The sequence below is a fragment of the Bombina bombina genome, chromosome 2 (genome assembly GCF_027579735.1).
Source record: "Bombina bombina isolate aBomBom1 chromosome 2, aBomBom1.pri, whole genome shotgun sequence".
NCBI lineage: Eukaryota > Metazoa > Chordata > Amphibia > Anura > Bombinatoridae > Bombina > Bombina bombina.
Window position 1 is genome coordinate 1,246,207,996 of NC_069500.1, and position 23,146 is coordinate 1,246,231,141.

Genomic DNA, 23,146 nt, shown 5'->3' on the forward strand with positions numbered 1-23,146 from the left:
TTCCAGACGTTCAGGCATTTTGTCAGGCTTAGTTAGAATCAAGCCTGTGTTTAAACCTGTTGCTCCACCTTGGAGCATAAATTTGGTTCTTAAAGTAATTCAGGGGTTTCCGTTTGAACCTCTTCATTCCATAGATATCAAACTTTTATCTTGGAAATTTCTTTTTTTGGTAGCTATTTCCTCAGCTCGTAGAGTTTCCGAGTTATCTGCCTTACAATGTGATTCTCCTTATCTGATCTTCCATGCAGATAAGGTAGTTCTGCGTACCAAACCTGTTTTTTTACCTAAGGTGGTATCGAATAAGAATATCAATCAAGAGATTGTTGTTCCGTCTTTGTGTCCTAATCCTTCTTCAAAGAAGGAACGTCTATTACACAATCTGGACGTGGTTCGTGCTTTAAAGTTTTACTTACAAGCTACTAAAGTTTTCGTCAAACATCTGCTTTGTTTGTTGTCTACTCTGGACAGAGGAGAGGTCAAAAGGCTTCGGCAGCCTCTCTTTGTTTTTGGCTAAGAAGCATAATCCGCTTAGCCTATGAGACTGCTGTCCAGCAGCCTCCTGAAAGGATTACAGCTCATTCTACTAGAGCTGTGGCTTCCACATGGGCCTTTAAAAATGAGGCTTCTGTTGAACAGATTTGCAAGGCGGCGACTTGGTCTTCGCTTCATACTTTTTAAAAATTCTACAAATTTGATACTTTTGCTTCTTCGGAGGCTATTTTTGGGAGAGAGGTTTTACAGGCAGTGGTACCTTCCGTTTAAGTACCTGCCTTGTCCCTCCCTTCATCCGTGTACTTTAGCTTTGGTATTGGTATCCCACAAGTAATGGATGATCCGTGGACTGGATACACCTTACAAGAGAAAACATAATTTATGCTTACCTGATAAATTTATTTCTCTTGTGGTGTATCCAGTCCACGGTCCGCCCTGTCATTTTAAGGCAGGTATTTTTCAATTTTAAACTACAGTCACCACTGCACCCTATGGTTTCTCCTTTCTCTGCTTGTTTTCGGTCGAATGACTGGATTTGGCAGTTAGGGGAGGAGCTATATAGCAGCTCTGCTGTGGGTGATCCTCTTGCAACTTGTTGGGAAGGAGAATATCCCACAAGTAATGGATGATCCGTGGACTGGATACACCACAAGAGAAATAAATTTATCAGGTAAGTATAAATTATGTTTTTGTATTAAGCACAATTATTTCCAAATTTCTTTGTTGATGCTTTTTACTCCTTTCTTTATTATCCCACTACTTGGCTATTCGTTAAACTGAATTGTGGGTGTGGTGAGGGGTGTATTTATAGGCATTCTGAGTTTTGGGAAACTTTGCCCCTCCTGGTAGGATTGTATATCCCATATGTCACTAGCTCATGGACTCTTGCCAATATGAAAGAAATTAATTTATCAGGTAAGTTCTTACATCAATTGTTTTTTCACAAATGTTGTCACAAACTTTAGTTTTCTCACTGAAATTATTTACAAACAGCTTGTGCAATTATGGCACAATTGGTTGTAAATGCGTCTCTGGAATCCCCTTTGTTCAGAAATAGCAGACTTATATGGTTTTGGGGTTGCTTTTTGGTAATTAGGACGCTAAATGCTGCTGCACACCACACGTGTATTATGCCCAGCTGTGAAGGTGGTTATTTACGGAGCTTATAGGACGCTTGTAGGGTTAATTTTAGCTTTAGTGTAGAAGACAACCCCAACCCCATTTTGGTATATTTCATGCCACCGTTTCACCTCCAAATGTGATCAAATAAAAAAAAAAAAGTAAAATGTCACAAACTTTAATTTTCTCACTGAAATTATTTACAAACAGCTTGTGCAATTATGGCACAAATTGTTGTAAATGCTTCTCTGGGATCCCCTTTGTTCAGAAATAGGAGACTTATATGGCTTTGGCATTGCTTTTTGGTAATTAGAAAGCCGCTAAATGCCGCTGCGCACCACACGTGTATTATTCCCAGCAGTGAAGGGGTTAATTAGGGAGCTCGTAGGGTTAATTTTAGCTGTGGTGTAGTAGACAACCCAAAGTATTGATCTAGGCCCATTTTGGTATATTTCATGCCACCATTTCACCGCCAAAAGGGATCAAATAAAAAAAAAAATTTGACTTATTTTTTCACAAACTTTGACACGAATGGTTGTAAATGCTTCTCTGGGTTCCCCTTTGTTCAGAAATAGCAGACATATATGGCTTTGGCGTTGCTTTTTGGCAATTAGAAGGCCGCTAAATGTCGCTGCACGCCACACTTGTATTATGCCCAGCATGAAGGGGGTAATTAGGTAGTTTGTAGGGAGCTTGCAGAGTTAATTTTAGCTTTAGTGTAGAGATCAGCCTCCCACCTGACACATCCCATCCCCTAATCCCTCCCAAACTGCTCTCTTCCTTCCCCAACCCCACAATTGTCCCCGCCATCTTAAGTATTGGCAGAAAGTCTGCCAGTACTAAAATAAGTTTGTTTTTATATTATTTAGATCTGATGGATCCCCCTTAGCACCCAACCTCCCTGACCCCCCCCCCCCCCCCCCCAAAAAAAAAAACGTTTCTCTAACCCTCCCCCTGCTACCTATTTGCCGCCATCTTGGGTACTGGCACCCAGTACCCAGTTTGTCCCCAAAAACGTTTTTTTAATTATTATTTTTAATATATAGCTTTCTCCTACATTGGTGTGTCCGGTCCACGGCTTCATCCTTACTTGTGGGAATATTCTCTTCCCCAACAGGAAATGGCAAAGAGAGCACAGCAAAAGCTGCCCATATAGCCCCCCTCTGGCTCCGCCCCCCAGTCATTCTCTTTGCCGCTCTGAACAAGTAGCATCTCCACGGGGATGGTAAAGAGTATGTGGTGTTAGTTGTAGTTTTATTTCTTCTATCAAGAGTTTGTTATTTTAAAATAGTGCCGGTTTGTACTATTTACTCTACAACAGAAAGTGATGAAGAGTTCTGTTAAGAGGAGTATGATTTTAGCAACAGTAACTAAAATCCATTGCTGTTCCCACGCAGGACTGTTGAGCCCAGAGAACTTCAGTTGGGGGGAACAGTTTGCAGACTTTTCTGCTCCAGGTATGACTAGTCTCTTTTCTAACAAGACATAGTAATGCTAGAAGACTGTCATTTCCCTTTTGGGATCGGTAAGCCATTTTCTTAGACTCATAACAGAATGAAGGCTTATAAATGGGCTATATACTGGTTGACACTATTGTGGGCTAAATCGATTGATTTATATAATATTTATATGATTTTTGGAGTGTTTTGAGACTTGGAAACACTTTTGGGAACGTTTTATTACGCCTGGCAGTGTGTTAGACACCTAATCTAGTCAGGAAGGCCCCTTCACTCTGGTATGCAGAGGGAAGAAGCCTCATTTTCGCGCCTTAATTGCGCAGTTACTTCTGGAAGCAGTGCATGCTTCTTCATGTGAGAGGGTCCTGTGGCCACAAAAACGATTCTAAGAGGCTTATTTCTGTGGTGATTAACCCCAAAGGAAGGTAAAGCCGCAGCAAAAGGCTGTGGCAGGGACTGTAGTGGGTTTAAACTGCTAAATTGAACAATTGGCTCCGGTTTGCTCATTTAAGGGGTTAAAGACTTGAAATTTGGTGTGCAATACTTTCAAAACATTAAGACACAAATTTCGTAAAGATCGAATAATTCCTTCATAGTTTTTCAAACATTCAGAAATAAAGTGTACTCTGTTTATTATTTAAAGAGACAGTAACGTTTTTTTGCATTAATAGCCTGACTAAGTCTGTCTAACATGTCTGTACCTTCAGATAGATTATGTTCTGTGTGTATGGAGGCCAAGGTGATTCCCCCTTTAAATGTGTGTGAAAATTGTGCCATGGCGTCCAAACAAAGTAAGGACAGTAATGTCACATTTAATAAGGTTGCCCAAGATGATTCTTCAAATGAAGGTAGTGGGGATAGTTCATCATCCTCTCCTTCTGTGTCAACACCAGTTATGTCCGCGCAGGCGACACCTAGTACATCTAGCGCGCCAATGTTTGTTACTATGCAACAATTAACTGCAGTAATGGATAATTCTATAGCAAATTTTTTATCCAAGCTGCCAACACTTCCCAGAAAGCGTGATTGCTCAGTTTTTAATACAGAGGATGAGCAAGTGGGCGCTGATGATAGTTTATCTGTAATACCCTCACACCAGTCTGAATTGGCAGTGAGGGAGGGGCTGTCTGAGGGAGAAATTTCTGATTCAGGAAAAGTTTCTCAGCAGGCAGAACCTGATATTGTGACGTTTAAATTTAAGTTAGAACATCTCCGCACCCTGCTTAAGGAGGTACTAACTACTCTTGACGATTGCGACTCTTTGGTAATTCCAGAGAAATTGTGCAAAATTGACAAATTCCTTGAGGTCCCTGTGCACTCTGATGCCTTTCCGATACCCAAGAGGGTGGCGGACATAGTGAACAAGGAGTGGGAGAAGCCAGGTATACCTTTTGTCCCACCTCCTATATTTAAGAAAATGTTCCCCATTGTCGACCCCAGAAGGGACGCATGGCAAACAGTCCCTAAGGTTGAAGGAGCAGTTTCTACGTTGGCCAAGCGCACGACTATTCCTATTGAGCACAGTTGTGCTTTCAAAGATCCTATGGATAAAAAATTGGAAGGATTGCTTAAAAAGATATTTGTTCAGCATGGTTTCCTTCTTCAGCCAATTTCGTGCATTATTCCTGTCACCACGGCGGCGTCTTTTTGGTTCGAGGAACTAGAAAATTCGCTCAATAAGGAGACTCCATATGAGGAAGTCATGGACAGAATTCACGCACTAAAGTTGGCTAATTCCTTAATTTTAGATGCCGCTTTGCAATTGGCGAAATCAGCGGCGAAAAATTCAGGTTTTGCAATTGTGGCGCGCAGAGCGCTTTGGCTAAAATCTTGGTCGGCGGATGTGTCATCCAAGACAAAATTGCTTAATATTTCTTTCAAAGGTAAGACCCTTTTTGGGCCAGAATTGAAGGAGATTATTTCAGACATCACTGGGGAAAGGGCCATGCCCTCCCACAGGATAGGCCTTTCAAGGCTAAGAACAAATCTAATTTTCGTTCCTTTCGCAACTTCAGGAACGGACCGTCTGCTAGCTCTGCAGCCTCTAGACAAGAGGGTAACGCTTCCCAGGCTAAGCCAGCATGGAAACCAATGCAAGACTGGAACAAGGGTAAACAGGCCAAGAAGCCTGCTGCTGCTGCTACCAAGACAGCATGAAGGGGTAGCCCCCGATCCGGGACTGGATCTAGTAGGGGGCAGACTTTCTCTCTTTGCTCAGGCTTGGGCAAGAGATGTTCAGGATCCCTGGGCACTAGAAATAGTCTCTCAGGGTTATCTTCTAGAATTCAAGGAACTTCCTCCAAGGGGAAGGTTCCACAGGTCTCGCTTATCTTCCGACCAGATAAAGACAGGCATTCTTACATTGCGTAGGAAATCTATTAAAGATGGGAGTGATACACCCAGTTCCAACAGTGGAACAAGGTCAGGGGTTTTACTCAAACCTGTTCGTAGTTCCCAAAAAAGAGGGAACTTTCAGACCAATTCTGGATTTAAAAATTCTAAACAAATTCCTCAGAGTTCCATCGTTCAAAATGGAAACCATTCGAACGATTTTACCAACAATCCAGGAGGGTCAATACATGACTACCGTGGCTTTCAAGGATGCGTACCTACATATCCCTATCCACAAAGATCATCATCAGTTCCTAAGGTTCGCCTTTTTGGACAAACATTACCAGTTCGTGGCTCTTCCATTCGGTTTAGCCACTGCTCCCAGAATTTTCACAAAGGTGCTAGGGTCCCTTCTAGCGGTTCTAAGACCGAGGGGCATTGCAGTGGCACCTTACCTAGACGACATCCTAATCCAAGCGTCGTCCCTTTCCAGATCAAGGGCTCATACAGACATTGTATTAGCTTTTCTCAGGTCTCACGGGTGGAAGGTGAACATGGAAAAGAGTTCCCTGTCCCCGTCTACAAGAGTTCCTTTTCTGGGAACAATAATAGATTCTGTAGAAATGAAGATTTTTCTGACAGAGGTCAGAAAATTAAAGCTTCTAAAGGCTTGTCAAGTTCTTCAATCTATTCCTCAGCCTTCCATAGCTCAGTGCATGGAAGTAATAGGTCTAATGGTGGCAGCAATGGACGTGGTTCCTTTTGCTCGAATTCATCTAAGACCATTGCAACTGTGCATGCTCAGACAGTGGAATGGGGATTATGCAGACTTGTCTCCCCAGATTCAAGTAGACCAGTTAACCAGAGACTCACTCCGTTGGTGGTTGACTCAGGATCACCTGTCTCAGGGAATGAGTTTCCGCAGACCAGAGTGGGTTATTGTCACGACCAACGCCAGTCTATTAGGCTGGGGCGCGTTCTGGGACTCAGGGTCTATGGTCTCGGGAAGAGTCTCTTCTCCAGATAAACATCCTGGAACTGAGAGCGATATTCAATGCGCTCCGGGCTTGGCCTCAACTAGCGAAGGCCGGATTCATAAGATTTCAGTCGGACAACATGACGATTGTAGCTTACATCAATCATCAGGGAGGAACAAAGAGTTCCTTGGCGATGAGAGAGGTATCCAAAATCATAAAATGGGCGGAGGATCACTCCTGCCATCTATCTGCAATTCACATCCCAGGAGTAGACAACTGGGAGGCGGATTATTTGAGTCGTCAGACTTTCCATCCGGGGGAGTGGGAAGGATCCCAAGGCGACACTGGTGGATGCATTAGTGGCGCCTTGGTCGTTCAACCTAGCTTATGTGTTTCCACCGTTTCCTCTCCTTCCCAGGCTCGTAGCCAGGATCCAACAGGAGAAGGCCTCGGTGATTCCACGCAGGACTTGGTATGCACACCTGGTGAATATGTCATCGGCTCCACCATGGAAGCTACCTTTGAGACAGGATCTTCTAGTACAAGGTCCATTCGAACATCCAAATCTAGTCTCTCTGCAGCTGACTGCTTGGAAATTGAACGCTTGATTTTATCTAAGCGTGGGTTTTCAGATTCAGTTATAGATACTCTGGTCCAATCCAGAAAACCTGTAACTAGGAACATTTACCATAAAATATGGAAAAAATATATCTGTTGGTGTGAATCCAAGGGATTTTCTTGGAGTAAAATTAAAATTCCTGAGATTCTTTCCTTTCTCCAAGAGGGTTTGGATAAAGGGTTGTCAGCGAGCTCTCTAAAAGGACAAATATCTGCTTTGTCTGTTTTGTTACACAAACGCCTGGCAGCTGTGCCAGATGTACAAGCTTTTGTACAGGCCTTAGTCAGAATCAAGCCTGTTTACAGACCCATGACTCCTCCATGGAGTATAAATTTAGTTCTTTCAGTTCTTCAAGGGGTTCCGTTTGAACCTCTACATTCCATAGATATTAAGTTACTTTTTTGGAAAGTTCTGTTTTTGGTTGCTATTTCTTCTGCTAGAAGAGTTTCTGAATTGTCTGCTTTGCAGTGTGATCCACCCTATCTGGTATTCCATGCAGATAAGGTTGTTTTGCGTACCAAACCTGGTTTTCTTCCAAAAGTGGTTTCCAACAGGAATATTAACCAGGAAATAGTTGTTCCTTCTCTGTGTCCGAATCCAGTTTCGAAGAAGGAACGTTTGTTACACAATTTAGATGTGGTCCGTGCTTTAAAATTCTATTTAGATGCAACAAAGGATTTCAGACAGACTTCATCTTTAGTTGTCGTTTATTCTGGTAAGAGGAGAGGACAGAAAGCTACTGCTACCTCTCTTTCTTTTTGGCTGAAGAGCATCATCCGATTGGCTTATGAGACTGCCGGACGGCAGCCTCCTGATCGAATTACAGCTCACTTTACTAGAGCTGTGGCTTCCACATGGGCCTTCAAGAACGAGGCTTCTGTTGATCAGATATGTAAGGCAGCGACTTGGTCTTCTCTGCACACTTTTGCCAAATTTTAGAAATTCGATACTTATGCTTCTTCGGAGGCTATTTTTAGGAGAAAGGTTTTGCAAGCCGTGGTGCCTTCCGTTTAGGTAACCTGACTTGTTCCCTCCCTTCATCCGTGTCCTAAAGCTTTGGTATTGGTTCCCACAAGTAAGGATGAAGCCGTGGACCGGACACACCAATGTAGGAGAAAACAGAATTTATGCTTACCTGATAAATTTCTTTCTCCTACGGTGTGTCCGGTCCACGGCCCTCCCTGGCTTTTAGTCAGGTTTCAAATTTTTTCTTTCTATACACTACAGTCACCACGGCACCCTATGGTTTCTCCTTTTTCTCCTAACTGTCGGTCGAATGACTGGGGGGCGGAGCCAGAGAGGGGGGGCTATATGGGCAGCTTTTGCTGTGCTCTCTTTGCCATTTCCTGTTGGGGAAGAGAATATTCACACAAGTAAGGATGAAGCCGTGGACCGGACACACCGTAGGAGAAAGAAATTTATCAGGTAAGCATAAATTCTGTTTTTTCTGTAGTGTAACTGCCTCTCCCTCTCCCTGAGATATTTTTTATTTATCCCCCCCCCCCCTCCCTTTCAGGCTGCATTTCCTTGATCATTGGTGGCAGTGGTTGCTGAGCGCACACACGCCCCCTCAGGCCCTCCTGCACGCACCTGGCGTGCACATTGCACTTACAGGAACCGGAGGCAGGGTAGCGATGTGCCGCCCACCCGCCTCCCTGCTAAGCTCCCACCCACCAATGATCGGCACCATCGCTACCGGTGCAGAGAGGGCCCACGAGTCTGCATCGGATGCTTGAAAGGGGGTATTGCAGGATACCTCCATATCGAGGCATCACTGCAATACCCTGAGAGCTGCTGGAAGCGATCGCAATCGCTTCCAGCACTCAATTAGACCAAGGACGTGCCAGGTACCTCCATTGTTACTGACAATTTTTGCAGGACATACCTGGCACGTCCTTGGTCGTTAACGGGTTAAACATGGAGGTTATTCATATATAAATATCTGTAGTACTTTTTTTGTGAGCAAGCTACTTCCTTTTGTTATACTATATTGGATATTTTCCTCTTTAACTCTCTATGGGGATAATGCACTTTTATTTATACTTGTATTTGTTACCTCAATAAAAATTATTAAATAGAAAAATGGTTTGTTTTATTTTATCAAATATATTTAATCAATGGTCTTTTGATTTTCAGACTCTAATTATGTACTTCATGGATCATATTCTTTGTTTTTACTGGATGAAACTTCTAGATTTTGATGGTGCTTTCTTCCTTGTTTTGATCAAATATTTTTATTTTTAACTTTCTAGGTGTTTGGTTTTCAGATTATTAAAAACAATTAAGTTAAGAAAAATGTTTTTGTTGTTGTTGTGTTTTTCCCTCTAGTGCTTTGGTTAAACTGATGAATAAATCAATTGAGGGGACAGTGGATGATGAAGAGGAGGGTGTAACTCCAGACACAGCTATAAGAGCAGGACTTGAACTGCTTAAGGTATGTAGCATGTTTGTTAAAACTAAATATTAAAGGAAGCTGGCATTTTATTATATGAAGCTCAGTAGTTTGTAAATGATCTCTCCAGTAAAGGGTTAAATTAAAAAGTTTATTTACCATAGCAATGATTAACTTTATTTACTTACTGCTGAATATGAGATAGACTTTCAAGTGAGACTGGTGTATATGCCTTTACTCTACATAATGTGTAGTAGCTGTTGCTGAAGACAGTTTAATGTCAAGTCATATAACATGGCAAGACACATGGTACTTATATTGTATCAGCAAGGTTTCCCTCAAACAGAAATTTCAAGGCAGACCAGGGTTACCAGATGTGAGGCCCAAGCTCTCTTGAAGTTGCACAAAGAAACAGGCAACATTGAGGGCCTTAGACGCAGTGGTTGGTCAAGGAAACTTGCAGCAGATAAAACACATCAGTTGTTACACCAGTGGCAGTGGAAATGCAGGCTACACTGACTGCAGGTCTAAACATAAAACCTTCAAGCTGAAAGTTTTGCCTATGTAAACCTTTGTTTTCTATCTAAAGAGTACTTAAGAAGAGCTATCTTCCAAAGAAATAGTGGTACGTCTGGAGTGGAAATAGCTACTTATACCTTAGGAACAGTTTCACAAATCTCTGTATTAACAGAAAAACGAGAGAACCTACATTTAAAGGGACACAAGTAAAATTAAACTTTCATGATTCAAATAGAGCATGCATTTTTAATCAAGTTTCCAATTTACTTCCATTAACAAAATGTGCACAGTCTTTTATATTTATACATTTTGAGTCACCAGCTTCTACTGGGTGTCAGCCGTTTATGAATCAGTCCAGGGTTTAACCCAACTGCTAGCGTGAAAAGTAAAACACACGCTAGCACACTGAGAAATAACCAGGACGTAACCCACTCAGGAAACAAATAAGGTAGGATACAAAAATAATAAATGTTCTTTTAAGCAGGATAGCAACAAAAGAGTTAGCGTCCCTTTAAGTAGAATTGATTCCAACAGACAACAAAGTTCCTTTAAGCAGGTTTGAAGTAAATGAAAAGTAATGTCCCTTTAAGCAGATTTGCAACAAATGAGTGATTAATGTTCTCTTTAGCAACTTGTAAAAGTAAATGTCCCTTTAAGCAGGTTTGCACAAACAAATGATAATGTTCTTTTTAGCAGCTTGTAAAAGTAAATGTACCTTTAAGCCGGTTTGCAACAAACAAATGTTAATGTTCTCTTTAGCAGCTTGTAAAAATAAATGTCCTTTTAAGCAGGTTTGCAACAAACAAAAGATAAATGCTCACTTTAGGCAGGACTGAAGCAAGATTAGAGACTGCAGAAGACTCAGACAAGCAAAGGAAAATATATCCATGAGTGTTTGAGGGTCAAGGCATAAGCAAGGTCAGGCAGGCAGTAGTCGGTATCCAGGAGTCAGAAGAAGGGTCTAGGCATAAGCAAGGTCAGGCAGGCAATAGTCGGTATCCAGGAGTCAGTATAGGAATAAGGAAAGCAAGGTCAGGCAGGTTCAGAATAAGTACTCACAGCACCGGAGTTAATCAGACAAACGGGCCCCGAGAAGATCTCCCGCCGTGGTTTAAAAGGCAGGAGCAGCGACGTCATCAGAGGGAGTGTCGGAGGACGCGTCACATTGCTAGGCAACGTGGCGTCATTCACAGAGAGAAGATCCGGGAGCCGCGGTGACACAGCGATGAACGGAAGGATCGTGACAGCACCCCTCCCCTCAAGGACCCCTCCGGGGGACAGGACCAGGCCTAGTAGGGTGAGACTTGTGGAAGGCCTTCATCAAGTCAGGAGCGTTCACTTGATGAGCCGGCTCCCAGGATCGTTCTGTGACTGGATAACCTTTCCAATGAATGAGATAATACAATTTCTTGCCACGGAGTTTGGAATCTAGAATGTGGCTGACCTCAAATTCAGGGTGTCCATGAACAAAAAGAGGTGGAGGCTTGGAAATAGGTTTAGAATACCTTTTAGACAACATAGGTTTCAGAAGAGAGACGTGGAATACAGGATGGACTTTGAGAGTCTTGGGTAAAGCTACCCGGTAAGCAGTGGAACACACTTGACTCAGTATTCGGAAAGGACCCACATATCGTGGTCCCAATTTGGTAGAAAGTTGTTTGAGGCGAAGGTGACGTGAAGAAATCAAAACCTTATCACCAGGACGATACTTGGGAGCCTTCTTCCGTCGAAGATCTGAAAAGAACTTGTAACGTTTAGAAGCTTTAGAAAGAATAAGATGTATACTCCGCCAATGACGAGTTAATTTTCGGGCAGAAAGATCAGAAGCAGGATTTTCTGTGGAAGAAGTATGCAAAGGAAACGTTCTGGGTTGATATCCATAGGCCGCATGAAAAGGAGAGGTCTGAAGAGAGGAATTATACCGAGCGTTATGAGCCAATTCTGCTAATGGGAGATAAGAAGTCCAGTTAGAGTGAAAATGATCCACATAATGTCTAAGATATGTTTCAAGGCACTGGTTTACCCTTTCGGTCTGGCCGTTTGATTGTGGATGATGTGAAGTAGACAAAGAAATTGTTGTTCCAAAGTGTTTACAAAGTGATCTCCAAAACCGGGAAACAAACTGTACCCCTCTATCCGAAACAATATCCAGAGGAAATCCATGTATTCTCACAATATGCAAAATAAAAAGTTCCGAAAGTCTTTTGGCAGACGGTAAACCGGGTAAGGGAATAAAATGAGCAGTTTTAGAGAACCTGCCGACCACCACCCAAATAGTGTTGTTTCCAGCTGAAAGAGGAAGGTCGGTAATAAAGTCCATGGATACATGAGTCCAAGGCTGATGAGGTATGGGTAACGGTTGAAGTAAACCTGAAGGAAGTTGACGAGGAGTCTTGTTAGTGGCACATTGTGTGCAAACTGAGACATAATCTTTAACATCTTGAGAGAGAGAGTGGGCTACCAGACATGTTGAGATTTCGAGCAGTGTTACTGACGCCAGGATGTCCAGAGAGGGGACTATCATGAGCCCAATATAGGATCTTGGAACAAAGACGTTCAGGAACAAAGAGTAGACCATCAGGAGGTTTACAAGACAAAGGAAGGTTCTTCTGAGCAGACTGTAAATCTTGTAACCAAGAAGTCTATAACTGGGCTATGACTTCATGAGGTTGGAGAATGGTACCTGACTCAGGAACGGAAGTATCTTGAAATTGTCTGGAAAGGGCGTCAGCTTTAATATTTTTTGAACCGGGTATATAAGACAAATTGTAGTGAAAACGTGAGAATAAAGACCAACGTGCTTGCCTGGAATTCAATCGTTTGGCCGTTTGGAGATAAAGAAGTTTTTTATGATCTGTGAGTATGGAAAACGGCAAAGAAGTACCCTCCAGCCAATGCCTCCATTCGTCCAGGGCCATTTTAATGGCAAGCAGCTCTTTATTGCCTACGTCATAGTTTAATTCAGAAGGAGTGAACTTTTTGGAGAAGAATCCAACAGGATGGATTTTTCCAGTATCAGGTTTTCCAGTATTGGGAAAGAACAGCCCCAGCAACAACAGAGGAAGCATCGACTTCAAAGATGAATTGAAAATCTGGATTTGGGTGACGGAGAATAGGTGCAGAAGAAAAAGCTTCTTTGAGAGACTCAAAAGCCTCAACAGCCTCAGGAGGCCATTCTTTATAATTTTGCCCCTTTCTAGTGAGAGAAGTAAGAGGAGAAGTAATAGTCGCAAAATTTTTGATGAATTTCCTGTAATAGCTGGCGAAGCCCAGAAAACGTTGCAGAGCTTTCAGAGAATCAGGTCTAGGCCAATCCAAAATGGAAGAAAGTTTAGTAGGATCCATTTCAAATCCAGATTCAGATATTACATAACCCAGAAAGGGTATGGATTTTTGATGGAATGAACATTTCTCCAGCTTAGCAAACAGATGGTTATCTCTTAAACGTTGAAGTACCCTCTTGACGTGGTGCACATGATCTTGGTGGTTTTGAGAAAAAAATCAGGATATCGTCAAGGTATATAATGACAAAGATATTTAAAAAATCACGAAAAATCTCATTCACAAAATGTTGAAAAACCACAGGAGCATTACATAGCCCAAAAGGCATGACCAGATACTCGTAATGCCCAAATCGAGTGTTAAAAGCTGTCTTCCATTCATCACCCTTGCGCATACGGATAAGATTGTATGCACCACGTAGATCTAGTTTGGTAAATATGGTGGATCCTTGAAGATAAGTAATCAATTTAGGAATAAGGGGTAGAGGATAACTGTTCTTGATGGTAATTTGATTTAGTCCTCTGTAATCAATACAGGGTCGCAGTCCACCATCCTTCTTTCCTACAAAAAAGAAACCAGCCCCTACAGGAGAAGAGTAGGGTCCAATAAATCCTCTAGCCAGATTGTCTTTAATATATTCTTCCAACGCCACGTTTTCGGGTCTAGAAAGTGGATATGTCTTGCCTCGAGGATAAGTAGCCCCAGGAAGAAGATCAATGGGGCAATCAAAAGGAAGGTGAGGAGGAAGACGTTCAGCCTCTTTATTGGAGAAAACATCCACAAAGTCATGATAAGGCATAGGTAGAGAGTCCGGAGTTTCGGTAGTGAGAGCGATAGTAAGTGGTAACTTAGTGATCTTTTGAAGACAATTAGTCTGGCATGTTGATCCCTAGGAGGTGACTCGCCATAAGTCCAAGAAAAAGTAGGATTATGTAATTGGAGCCAGGGAAGTCCCAAGATTATGGGAAATTGAGGAGTAGAAATGACGTCAAAACATATTGTCTCAGAATGAAGAATACTAACAGAAAGAAGTAAAGGTTTAGTAGCAAACTGAATGTATCCGGAACCCAAAGGATCTCCACTAACCGTAGAGACAGAAATAGAATACTTTTTCTTTAATAAGGGTATTGTGTGAGTAGAGTCAATGAACACTCCTCCAGCACCAGAGTCAATAAGAGCTTGGGTATGTATCTTACTATGTCCAAATTGAAGGGTTACTGGAACAAAGAGTTTCTTGTATAGGGAATGACTACTCTTTTGGCTTAACTCGGTTCCCTGGACAAAAGTTAAGCCCTGGTAGGACAATCCCTTAATAAATGCCCTTTAAGGCCACAGTACAAACACAGGCCAAGAGAACGTCTTCTCAAGCATTCAGTCTCTGTTAATTTTATGCTTCCCACTTCCATAGGTTCAGCTTGATCAGGAGTAGGAGAGGCAGGAGTTACTGGATTAGATAAACGAGGAGCCAAACGAAAAGGAGTTCGAGTTGAAGACCTCTGAGTTCTATCCCTTTCTTGTTGGCGTTCACGAAATCTGGCATCCAGACTGATACAAAGATTTATTAAGGCTTCTAGGGATTCTGGAAGTTCCCGATACACCAATTCATCCCGCTCAGAAAGTCCTTTACGGAAAGCGGCTCTAAGTCCCTGATTCCAAGCAGTTTCAGAAGCAAGAGTGCAGAAATCAATAGCATATTGAGAAACTGGTTGACTACCTTGTCGTAGATCTAAGAGAGTAGCTTCAGCAGCGGAAGATCTTCCAGGCTTATCAAATACATTTGAAAATACAGAGAGAAAAGCATCTACATCCAATAGTATGGGATCATTCTTTTCTAGCAAAGGTGATACCCAAGCCAAAGCTTTTCCTTTCATTAAGGAAATGAGGAATGTAATTCTAGAAGAGGGAGTAGCAAAAAGAGTACGGCTATTTCGGAAATGGAGACGGCATTGATTCAGAAAACCCCTACAGTCTTCAGGATTCCCATCATACTTATCCGGAAGAGGTATCCTGGGACTCAGTTGTACTTGAGACTGGTTGTTAGGAATCGAAGGAGGTAGTGCCTCAATAGGATTAGGATTGGGAGGTGTAGGAGCAACCAAGCTCTGTAATAATGTAGTTATTTGATCAAGCTTAGAGTCCAGGGATTGCAAGTGGGTACCATGAGATCCCAGTAGTTGTCCCTGGTGGGCCACGGCCATAGATAATTCCGTGGGGTCCATTTATGGCCCGTTTGTAATGTCAGCCGTTTAGGAATCAGTCCATGGGTTTAACCCAACTGCTAGCGTGAAAAGTAAATCACACGCTAGCACACTGAGAAATAATCAGGACGTGACCCACTCAGGAAATAAATAAGGTAGGATACAAAAATAATAAATGCTCTTTTAAGCAGGATAGCAACAAAAGAGTTAGTGTCCCTTTAAGTAGAATTGATTCCAACAGACAACAAAGTTCCTTTAAGCAGGTTTGAAGTAAATGAAAAGAAATGTCCCTTTAAGCAGATTTGCAACAAACAAATGATTAATGTTCTCTTTAGCAACTTGTAAAAGTAAATGTCCCTTTAAGCAGGTTTGCACAAACAAATGATAATGTTCTCTTTAGCAGCTTGTAAAAGTAAATGTCCCTTTAAGCAGGTTTGCAACAAACAAATGTTAATGTTCTTTTTAGCAGCTTGTAAAAGTAAATGTCCCTTTAAGCAGGTTTGCAACAAACAAATGTTAATGTTATCTTTAGCAGCTTGTAAAAGTAAATGTCCCTTTAAGCAGGTTTGCAACAAACAAAAGATAAATGCTCACTTTAGGCAGGACTGAAGCAAGATTAGAGACTGTAGAAGACTCAGACAGGCAAAAGAAAATATATCCAGGAGTGTTTGAGGGTCAAGGCATAAGCAAGGTCAGGCAGGCAGTAGTCTGTATCCAGGAGTCAGAAGAAGGGTCTAGGCATAAGCAAGGTCAGGCAGGTAATAGTCAATATCCAGGAGTCAGTATAGGAATAAGGAAAGCAAGGTCAGGCAGGTTCAGAATAAGTACTCACAGCACCGGAGTTAATCAGACAAACGGGCCCCGAGAAGATCTCCCACCGTGGTTTAAAAGGCAGGAGCGGCGACGTCATCAGAGGGAGTGTCGGAGGACGCGCCACGTTGCTAGGCAACGTGACGTCATTCACAGATAGAAGATCCGAGAGCCGCTGTGACACTGCGATGAACGGAAGGATCGTGACACTGGGCATGTGCAAGAATTCCAAGAATATACATATTTGCATTTGTAATTGGATTATAGCTGTCACATGATGCAGTGTGAGTGGGAATAGACATAACTTTGAAATGAGTCTGAACTTCAAATGAGTTGTAGATTTTTTTCTGACAACTCATTTGAAGTATAACTGAAACTTGGTGGGATGATTCACATGACTGGGCAGTTAACTTAGAGGGGTATACATTATTTAGGAGGGACAGGAATAATAAAAGGGGTGGAGGAATCTGCATGTATATTAAACCTAACCTTAAACCTACAATAAGGGAAGATATTTATGATACAAGTGATAATGTAGAGACCCTGTGGGTTGAAATAAAGAGTGGGGGGAAAAATCCTAAAAAAATATTACTAGGAACATGCTACAAGCCTCCCAACATTAGTGACCCGGAGGAAACTGAACTACTTATCCAAATAGGTAAGGCTGCTAATAACAGTGCTGTAATTATGGGAGATTTTAACTACCCTGATATAAACTGGGCCAAAGAAACTAGTAATTCAGCTAAGGGGGATAGATTTTTAAATGTTCTCAGGGATAACTTCTTGTCACAATTAATAGAGGAGCCAACTAGGAGTAAAGCTATATTGGATTTAGTGCTATCAAACAATACAGATATAATATCAAACATAGAAGTTAAAGAACATTTGGGTAACAGTGATCATAACATGGTCACATTTGAAATCTATTTTCAAATGCAGTGTTTTAAAGGCTTAACTAAGACTTTTAATTTCAAGAAAGCAAAATTCAACGATTTAAGGAAATCATTAAATAATATAAATTGGGACAATGTATTTTCTAATAAAAATACAGAGAATAAATGGATAATATTTAAAAATGTGTTAAATAAATATACATATCAACACATACCATATGGTTATAAAAGTAAAAATAAAAAAACAAAGCCATTATGGCTAAATAAAAATGTGTTAAGAGAAATTAGGAAAAAACGTAGGGCATTTAAATTATTAAAAGAAAATAGTACAGACTCAGCATACAATATTTATAAGGAATGTAACAAAGCATGCAAAAAAGCAATCAAATTAGCCAAAATTGAAAATGAAAAATTAATTGCTAAGGATTCTAAGTCTAACCCTAAAAGGTTCTTTAAGTACATAAATAGCAAAAAATCTAAGAAGGATAATATAGGTACATTAAAATGTGTGGAGGGTAGCATGATAAATAATGACAGGGAGAAGGCTGAGGTACTAAACCAGTTTTTTTCTTCAGTATACACAAGAGAAGAACCATTGAATGATACTTTTGAACATAATAGAACATGCCAGTCCATACCACTAACTGGGTTTTGTTTAGAGGATATCAGGAAAAAACTGGAAAATATTAAGGTAAATAAAACTCCAGGCCCAGATGGAATACACCCAAGGGTGTTGAGGGAACTTAGCACTGTTATAGACAAACCTTTACTCTTAATTTTTCAAGACTCATTATCCTCAGGCATGGTACCCCAGGATTGGCGTAAAGCTGATGTGGTGCCACTCTTCAAAAAGGGAAGCAGGGATGATCCAGGAAGCTATAGACCAGTTAGTCTGACATCAATAGTGGGGAAGATATTTGAAGGGATTATAAGGGATTATATTGATGAGCATATTCGTGTAAACAAGATTATGAGTTCTAATCAGCATGGCTTTAGGAGAAATAGATCATGTCAAACTAATCTAATTAGATTCTACGAGGAAGTAAGTCAAAATATAGATAAAGGGGAATCAGTGGATGTGATATACTTAGATTTTGCAAAGGCATTTGATACAGTGCCACATGAGAGATTAATGCACAAAATTAAGGGACTGGGAATAGCTGAAAATGTTAGCTCATGGATAAATAACTGGATAAAAGATAGGGAGCAACGAGTAGTAGTAAATGGATCATACTCAGATTGGACAAAGGTAATCAGTGGCGTCCCCCAGGGATCAGTACTGGGCCCTGTTCTTTTTAATATTTTTATAAATGACTTGGAGCAAGGATTAAATAGCGACATCTCTATTTTTGCAGATGATACTAAGTTAAGTAAGGTCATAAGGTCAGAGCAGGACGAACTGTCTTTACAAAGGGATTTGCTAAAATTAGAACTATGGGCAAGTGAATGGAAAATGAGATTTAATACGGAAAAATGCAAGGTTCTACATTTTGGAAGTAAAAATAAGCAGGCTACGTATTTTTTAAATGGGACAAGACTTAGCCAAACACAGGAGGAAAGGGATTTGGGAGTAGTAATAGATAACAAGCTAAAGATGGGTGCACAATGCAGGGCAGCGGCTTCAAAGGCTAATAAGATACTAGCATGTATTAAAAGAGGTATTGATTCAAGGGAGGAAAGCATAATTCTGTCATTATATAAAGCCCTGGTAAGACCTCACCTTGAGTTTGGAGTGCAGTTCTGGGGACCAATTGCTAAAAAAGATATTGCAGAACTAGAAAAAGTTCAGAGAAGGGCCACAAAGCTAATAAGGGGATTGGAGAAATTAACCTATGAGGAGAGGCTAGCCAAACTGGGTCTGTTTTCTTTAGAAAAAAGGCGCTTGAGAGGTGACATGATTACTTTATATAAATATATTCAAGGCCCATATACAGAGATGGCAGAAGCTTTGTTTATTCCAAGAAAATTGTTTCTGACAAGAGGTCATAATTTAAGGTTGGAGGAACGGAGATTTAATCTCCTGCAACGGAAACGTTTTTTCACTGTGAGAGCAATAAAATTGTGGAACTCATTACCAAAGGAGGTAGTGAATGCCAATACCATAGATACATTTAAAAATAGTCTGGATAAGTTTCTGTATACAAACAAAATTCATGGATATGATTGCTAGTATTAAATGGGTCACATTTTAATGGGGTTATTTAAGCTTAACTGGAGCTTTTTGTAAGTATTTTAGATTTGTATAGGTTGAACTCGATGGACTTCAGTCTTTTTTTTCAACCTTATCTACTATGTTACTATGTAAGGTGCTATTCCTTTTTATCACACATTTGTTGATTATGCAAATGTACTGTATTTATTGGTCCTTTAAACTTTGTAGATGGGACAAAATTAATGCCTGACTTCTGCCATTTCTTTGCAATAAGTTCAGAAACTGAATCAGGCACAGGAAAAGAGGGAAGGCTGATTGGGAGTCGCCTTAAACAAAAAAAAAACTATCAGTCCTCTTAACAGTGACAGACAATCTATCTCTAAAGCAATTAAAACTTCCCCCAATAAAGAATGACTATACTCAAACCTGAAATTAAAGGACACATGCTCTGCCACAGTAGCTGGGTCTTGAGACTTGGGTGAGACTATTCTCAGAATTAGAGTCCTCTGGGTCAGTGACACCCCTATTATCAATAGGTAACTTAAAGGGTCAAAAGGGCCATCTTTAAAGGAACAGTAAAGACCCTGATTTCCTTCTTAATATGAGGAGAGTCCACAACATCATTCCTTACTGTTGGGAAAAACTGAACCTGGCCACCAGGAGGAGGCAAAGACACCCCAGCCAAAGGCTTAAATACTCCCCCCACTTCCCTCATATCCCAGTCATTCTTTGCCTTATGTCACAGGTGGTTGGCAGAGAAGTGTCAGAAGATTTGGAGTAGTTCCTTATGAATGGTATCTACTCTTCGAAATGGGACTTGAGTTTTAAGTAGTCTTGTCGGCCTCTCAGTGAGAGCATTGACGAATGTTAGCATTTGGAGATGCAGGGAGAGTCTTTCTGCGAACCCATCCAGACTCTTATTAACAGCTCCTAAGCAATCAGTGGTGACAAGTTTCACTGCCTGCTGCCATCAGTCAAGTCCATGTCAGGAGAGATGCTACATGACTGTCAAATTTGAGAGGCTGTGTTTCTGTTCCAAGGCATAGATTCCGGTAAGACCGTTTTATTTTTTATACACATATGATAACGCTAGAAGACAGGGTCACAGTGTGGCTCCTTTTATCTGTTTGGAATCAAGGGTTAATATCTCCGGAGGGGGATTATTGAACGGGGGATTAATCACATAATTTAATTTTATTATGATTATGCTGCGACATGTGAGATGTGGCTCAGGCAGATGTTGGAACGTACAGGTTATACTTTAGTTTTTTTGGAAGCTGCGCAGCCTGAAAGGCTTGGCATGCTTTTTTCCTATAGCAGGGGCGGTCCTGCGTTGTGCAACATGTGACAGAGTGTGGTTACACTGATTTCCTCTTTCCTGACCGTGCGGTTTACCCAATGGCCAAAGGAAGTGGCGAGTGCCCCAGCCATTGGGAATATAAAGGTGCCGTTTTATCTTATTAACTATAGTCTACTTTATAAGCGCAAGTTAAGGAGGATTCTGATGCGTTAGAGGGTACTCCCTCTTTACCTAAATCTAATACCTGTCTATATTGTGAGGAGGCTGCGGTATTCCTGCCTGCTCAATTATGTTCCACATGCCTTGATAAAGTAATCCTGTCAAAGAAGGTTAATATGTTTGATACCACTGAGCCATCCACCTCTGAGAAGTCTCCTTCCCGTTAGGTGCGCACCTTAGTTATCTCCTATTACACATGCAGCTTTTACCGCCAGACTTTACTGAGCAATTACAGAAATTACAATTACGGCAGTGTCTGCGGCCTTTATTGCTTTACCTCGCAGCACAAGCGAAAGGTTAAATATTGCTATCCTTCCCTGGGGTCATCTACTAGCTTATTGGAATTATCTGATACAAGATTATCCGATGATGAAGGCGCCTCTGATACTTCAGAGGGTGCTCTTCCTGGGTCGGAATCTGCTGCCTCCAGCTGCGGAGGAACCAGACTTTAGATTGAGCATTTACGCTTTCTGTTGCAGGAAGTTTTGGCTACGTTAGAGGTTCCAGAGCCCAAATTGCCTGAGAAACCTTTTATTCCTAAATTAGGTCTACGAGGACAGGGTTGTACCACAAACTTTCCTTCTTCCCGTAAAGATGCTGAACATTATTAAGAATTAATGGAAAAGAATTGGTTCTTCATTTTCCCCTTCTTCCTTTAAAAAAATAGTTCCCGGTGGATGGCGCTATCTCCACGCTTGCTAAACGCACTACTATCCCGCTTGAGGATAGTTTGTCTTTTAAAGAGCCCTTGGATAAGAAAATAGAAACTCTGTTAAGAAAGATGTTTCAACATACGTGATATGTTTTAACCGGCAGTGGCTGTTGCTGCGGATGCTGAAACGGCTACCTACTGGTGCGACTCCTTATCTGAGATGTTCGAAGTAGAGGGTCCCCTCGACGTGATCCAGAAAAGAATTAAGGCCTTAAGGGTGGCTAATTCTTTTATTTGTGATGCAAATATGCAAATTATTCGCCTGAATGCTGAGGCTTCAGGTTTTTCTGTTCAAGCCCGTACGGCACTTAGGCTGAAGTCCTGGTCTTCGGACATGTCTTTGAAGTAAAGGCTTCTTTCCTTCCCTTTTAAGGGAAAGATTCTATTTGGTCCAGGCTTGACTCAATTATCTCCAAGGTTACTGGAGGCAAAGGTGTCTTTTTACCGCAGGATAAGAATAAAAACCCTAAAGGACAAGGTCCTAATTTTCGTTCCTTTCGTTCTGATAAATCCCAACGTCAGCAGCCCTCTGCAAATCCCGAGCAATCCAATAGGACTTGGAAGCCAGCTCAGTCCTGGAATAAATCAAAGCAGAACAAGAAGCCCACTGAGACAAAGTGGGCATGAAGGGGCAGCCCCCGATCCGGCTCTGGATCCTGTAAGGGGCAGACTGTCACTCTTTTCGGAAGCTTGGTTTGGGGACGTGCAAGACCCGTGGGTCCTGGAGGTCATGGCTCAGGGATACAGGATAGGTTTCAAGTCTCATCCACCCAGGGGCAGATTCCTCTTGTCAAACCTGTCTTCAAGACCAGAAAAGACACGGGCTTTTCTAGGGTTTGTGAGGGATCTCTCCTCCCTGGGAGTCTTTGTCCCGGTACCTCTTGCAGAAAGAGGTCTGGGATATTACTCAAACCTTTTTGTGGTCCCAAAGGAGGGAGGAGCTTTCCGCCCGATTCTGGACCTAAAGTGCTTAAACAAATTCCTATCTGTCCCCTCGTTCAAGATGGAGATAATAAGGTCCATCCTTTCCTTAGTTCAGGAAGGACAGTTCATGACCACGATAGATCTGAAGGATGCTTATTTTAACTTTCCAATAGACAAGGAACACTTCAAGTTCCTAAGGTTTGCGTTCCTGGAACAGCACTTCCAGTTTATTGCACTTCTGTTTGGTGCAACAGATTTGCAACAGATGGGGGGCACGGACATAGATTTCATGGCGTCCCGGCTCAATTCCAAGCTGTCCAGATATGGGTCGCGGTCAAGGGATCCTCAGGCATTGCTAACAGGTGCATTAGCAGTGCCTTGGAGGTTCAATCTAATTTACATTTTTCCACCGATACCACTTCTCCCTTGTGTAGTGGTCCGCATCAAGCAGGAGCAGGCATTTGTGATACCGATTGCTCCACTGTGGCCATGAAGGATGTGGTTCGCGAATCTGGTAAGGATGTCCTCATCTCCTCCGTGGAAGTTACCTTGTTGCAGGGATCTGCTGGAACAGGGTCCTTTTGTTCTTCAAAATCTAGATTCTCTAAGGCTGACTGCGTGGGGTATAATTGCTTTGTCTTAGCCAAAAGAGGTTTTTCTGAGACGGTTATTGACTCCTGTTCAGGCTCCTAAGCCTGTTACTCGTCGTAACTATCATAAGGTGTGAAGAGCGTGATTTCGCCTGGCATA

The 23,146-nt window shown here is 41.7% G+C and overlaps 1 protein-coding gene across 1 annotated transcript in view; it reads left to right on the top strand.

The window, feature by feature from the left end:
* Positions 1-23,146, top strand: part of PDS5A (PDS5 cohesin associated factor A) — a 1,179,407-nt gene that overhangs the window by 702,617 nt on the left and 453,644 nt on the right. The window contains exon 16 of the mRNA XM_053700274.1: positions 9,324-9,429. Within this exon, the coding sequence (XP_053556249.1) occupies positions 9,324-9,429 (106 nt within the window). The remainder of the gene's footprint in view (positions 1-9,323; positions 9,430-23,146) is intronic.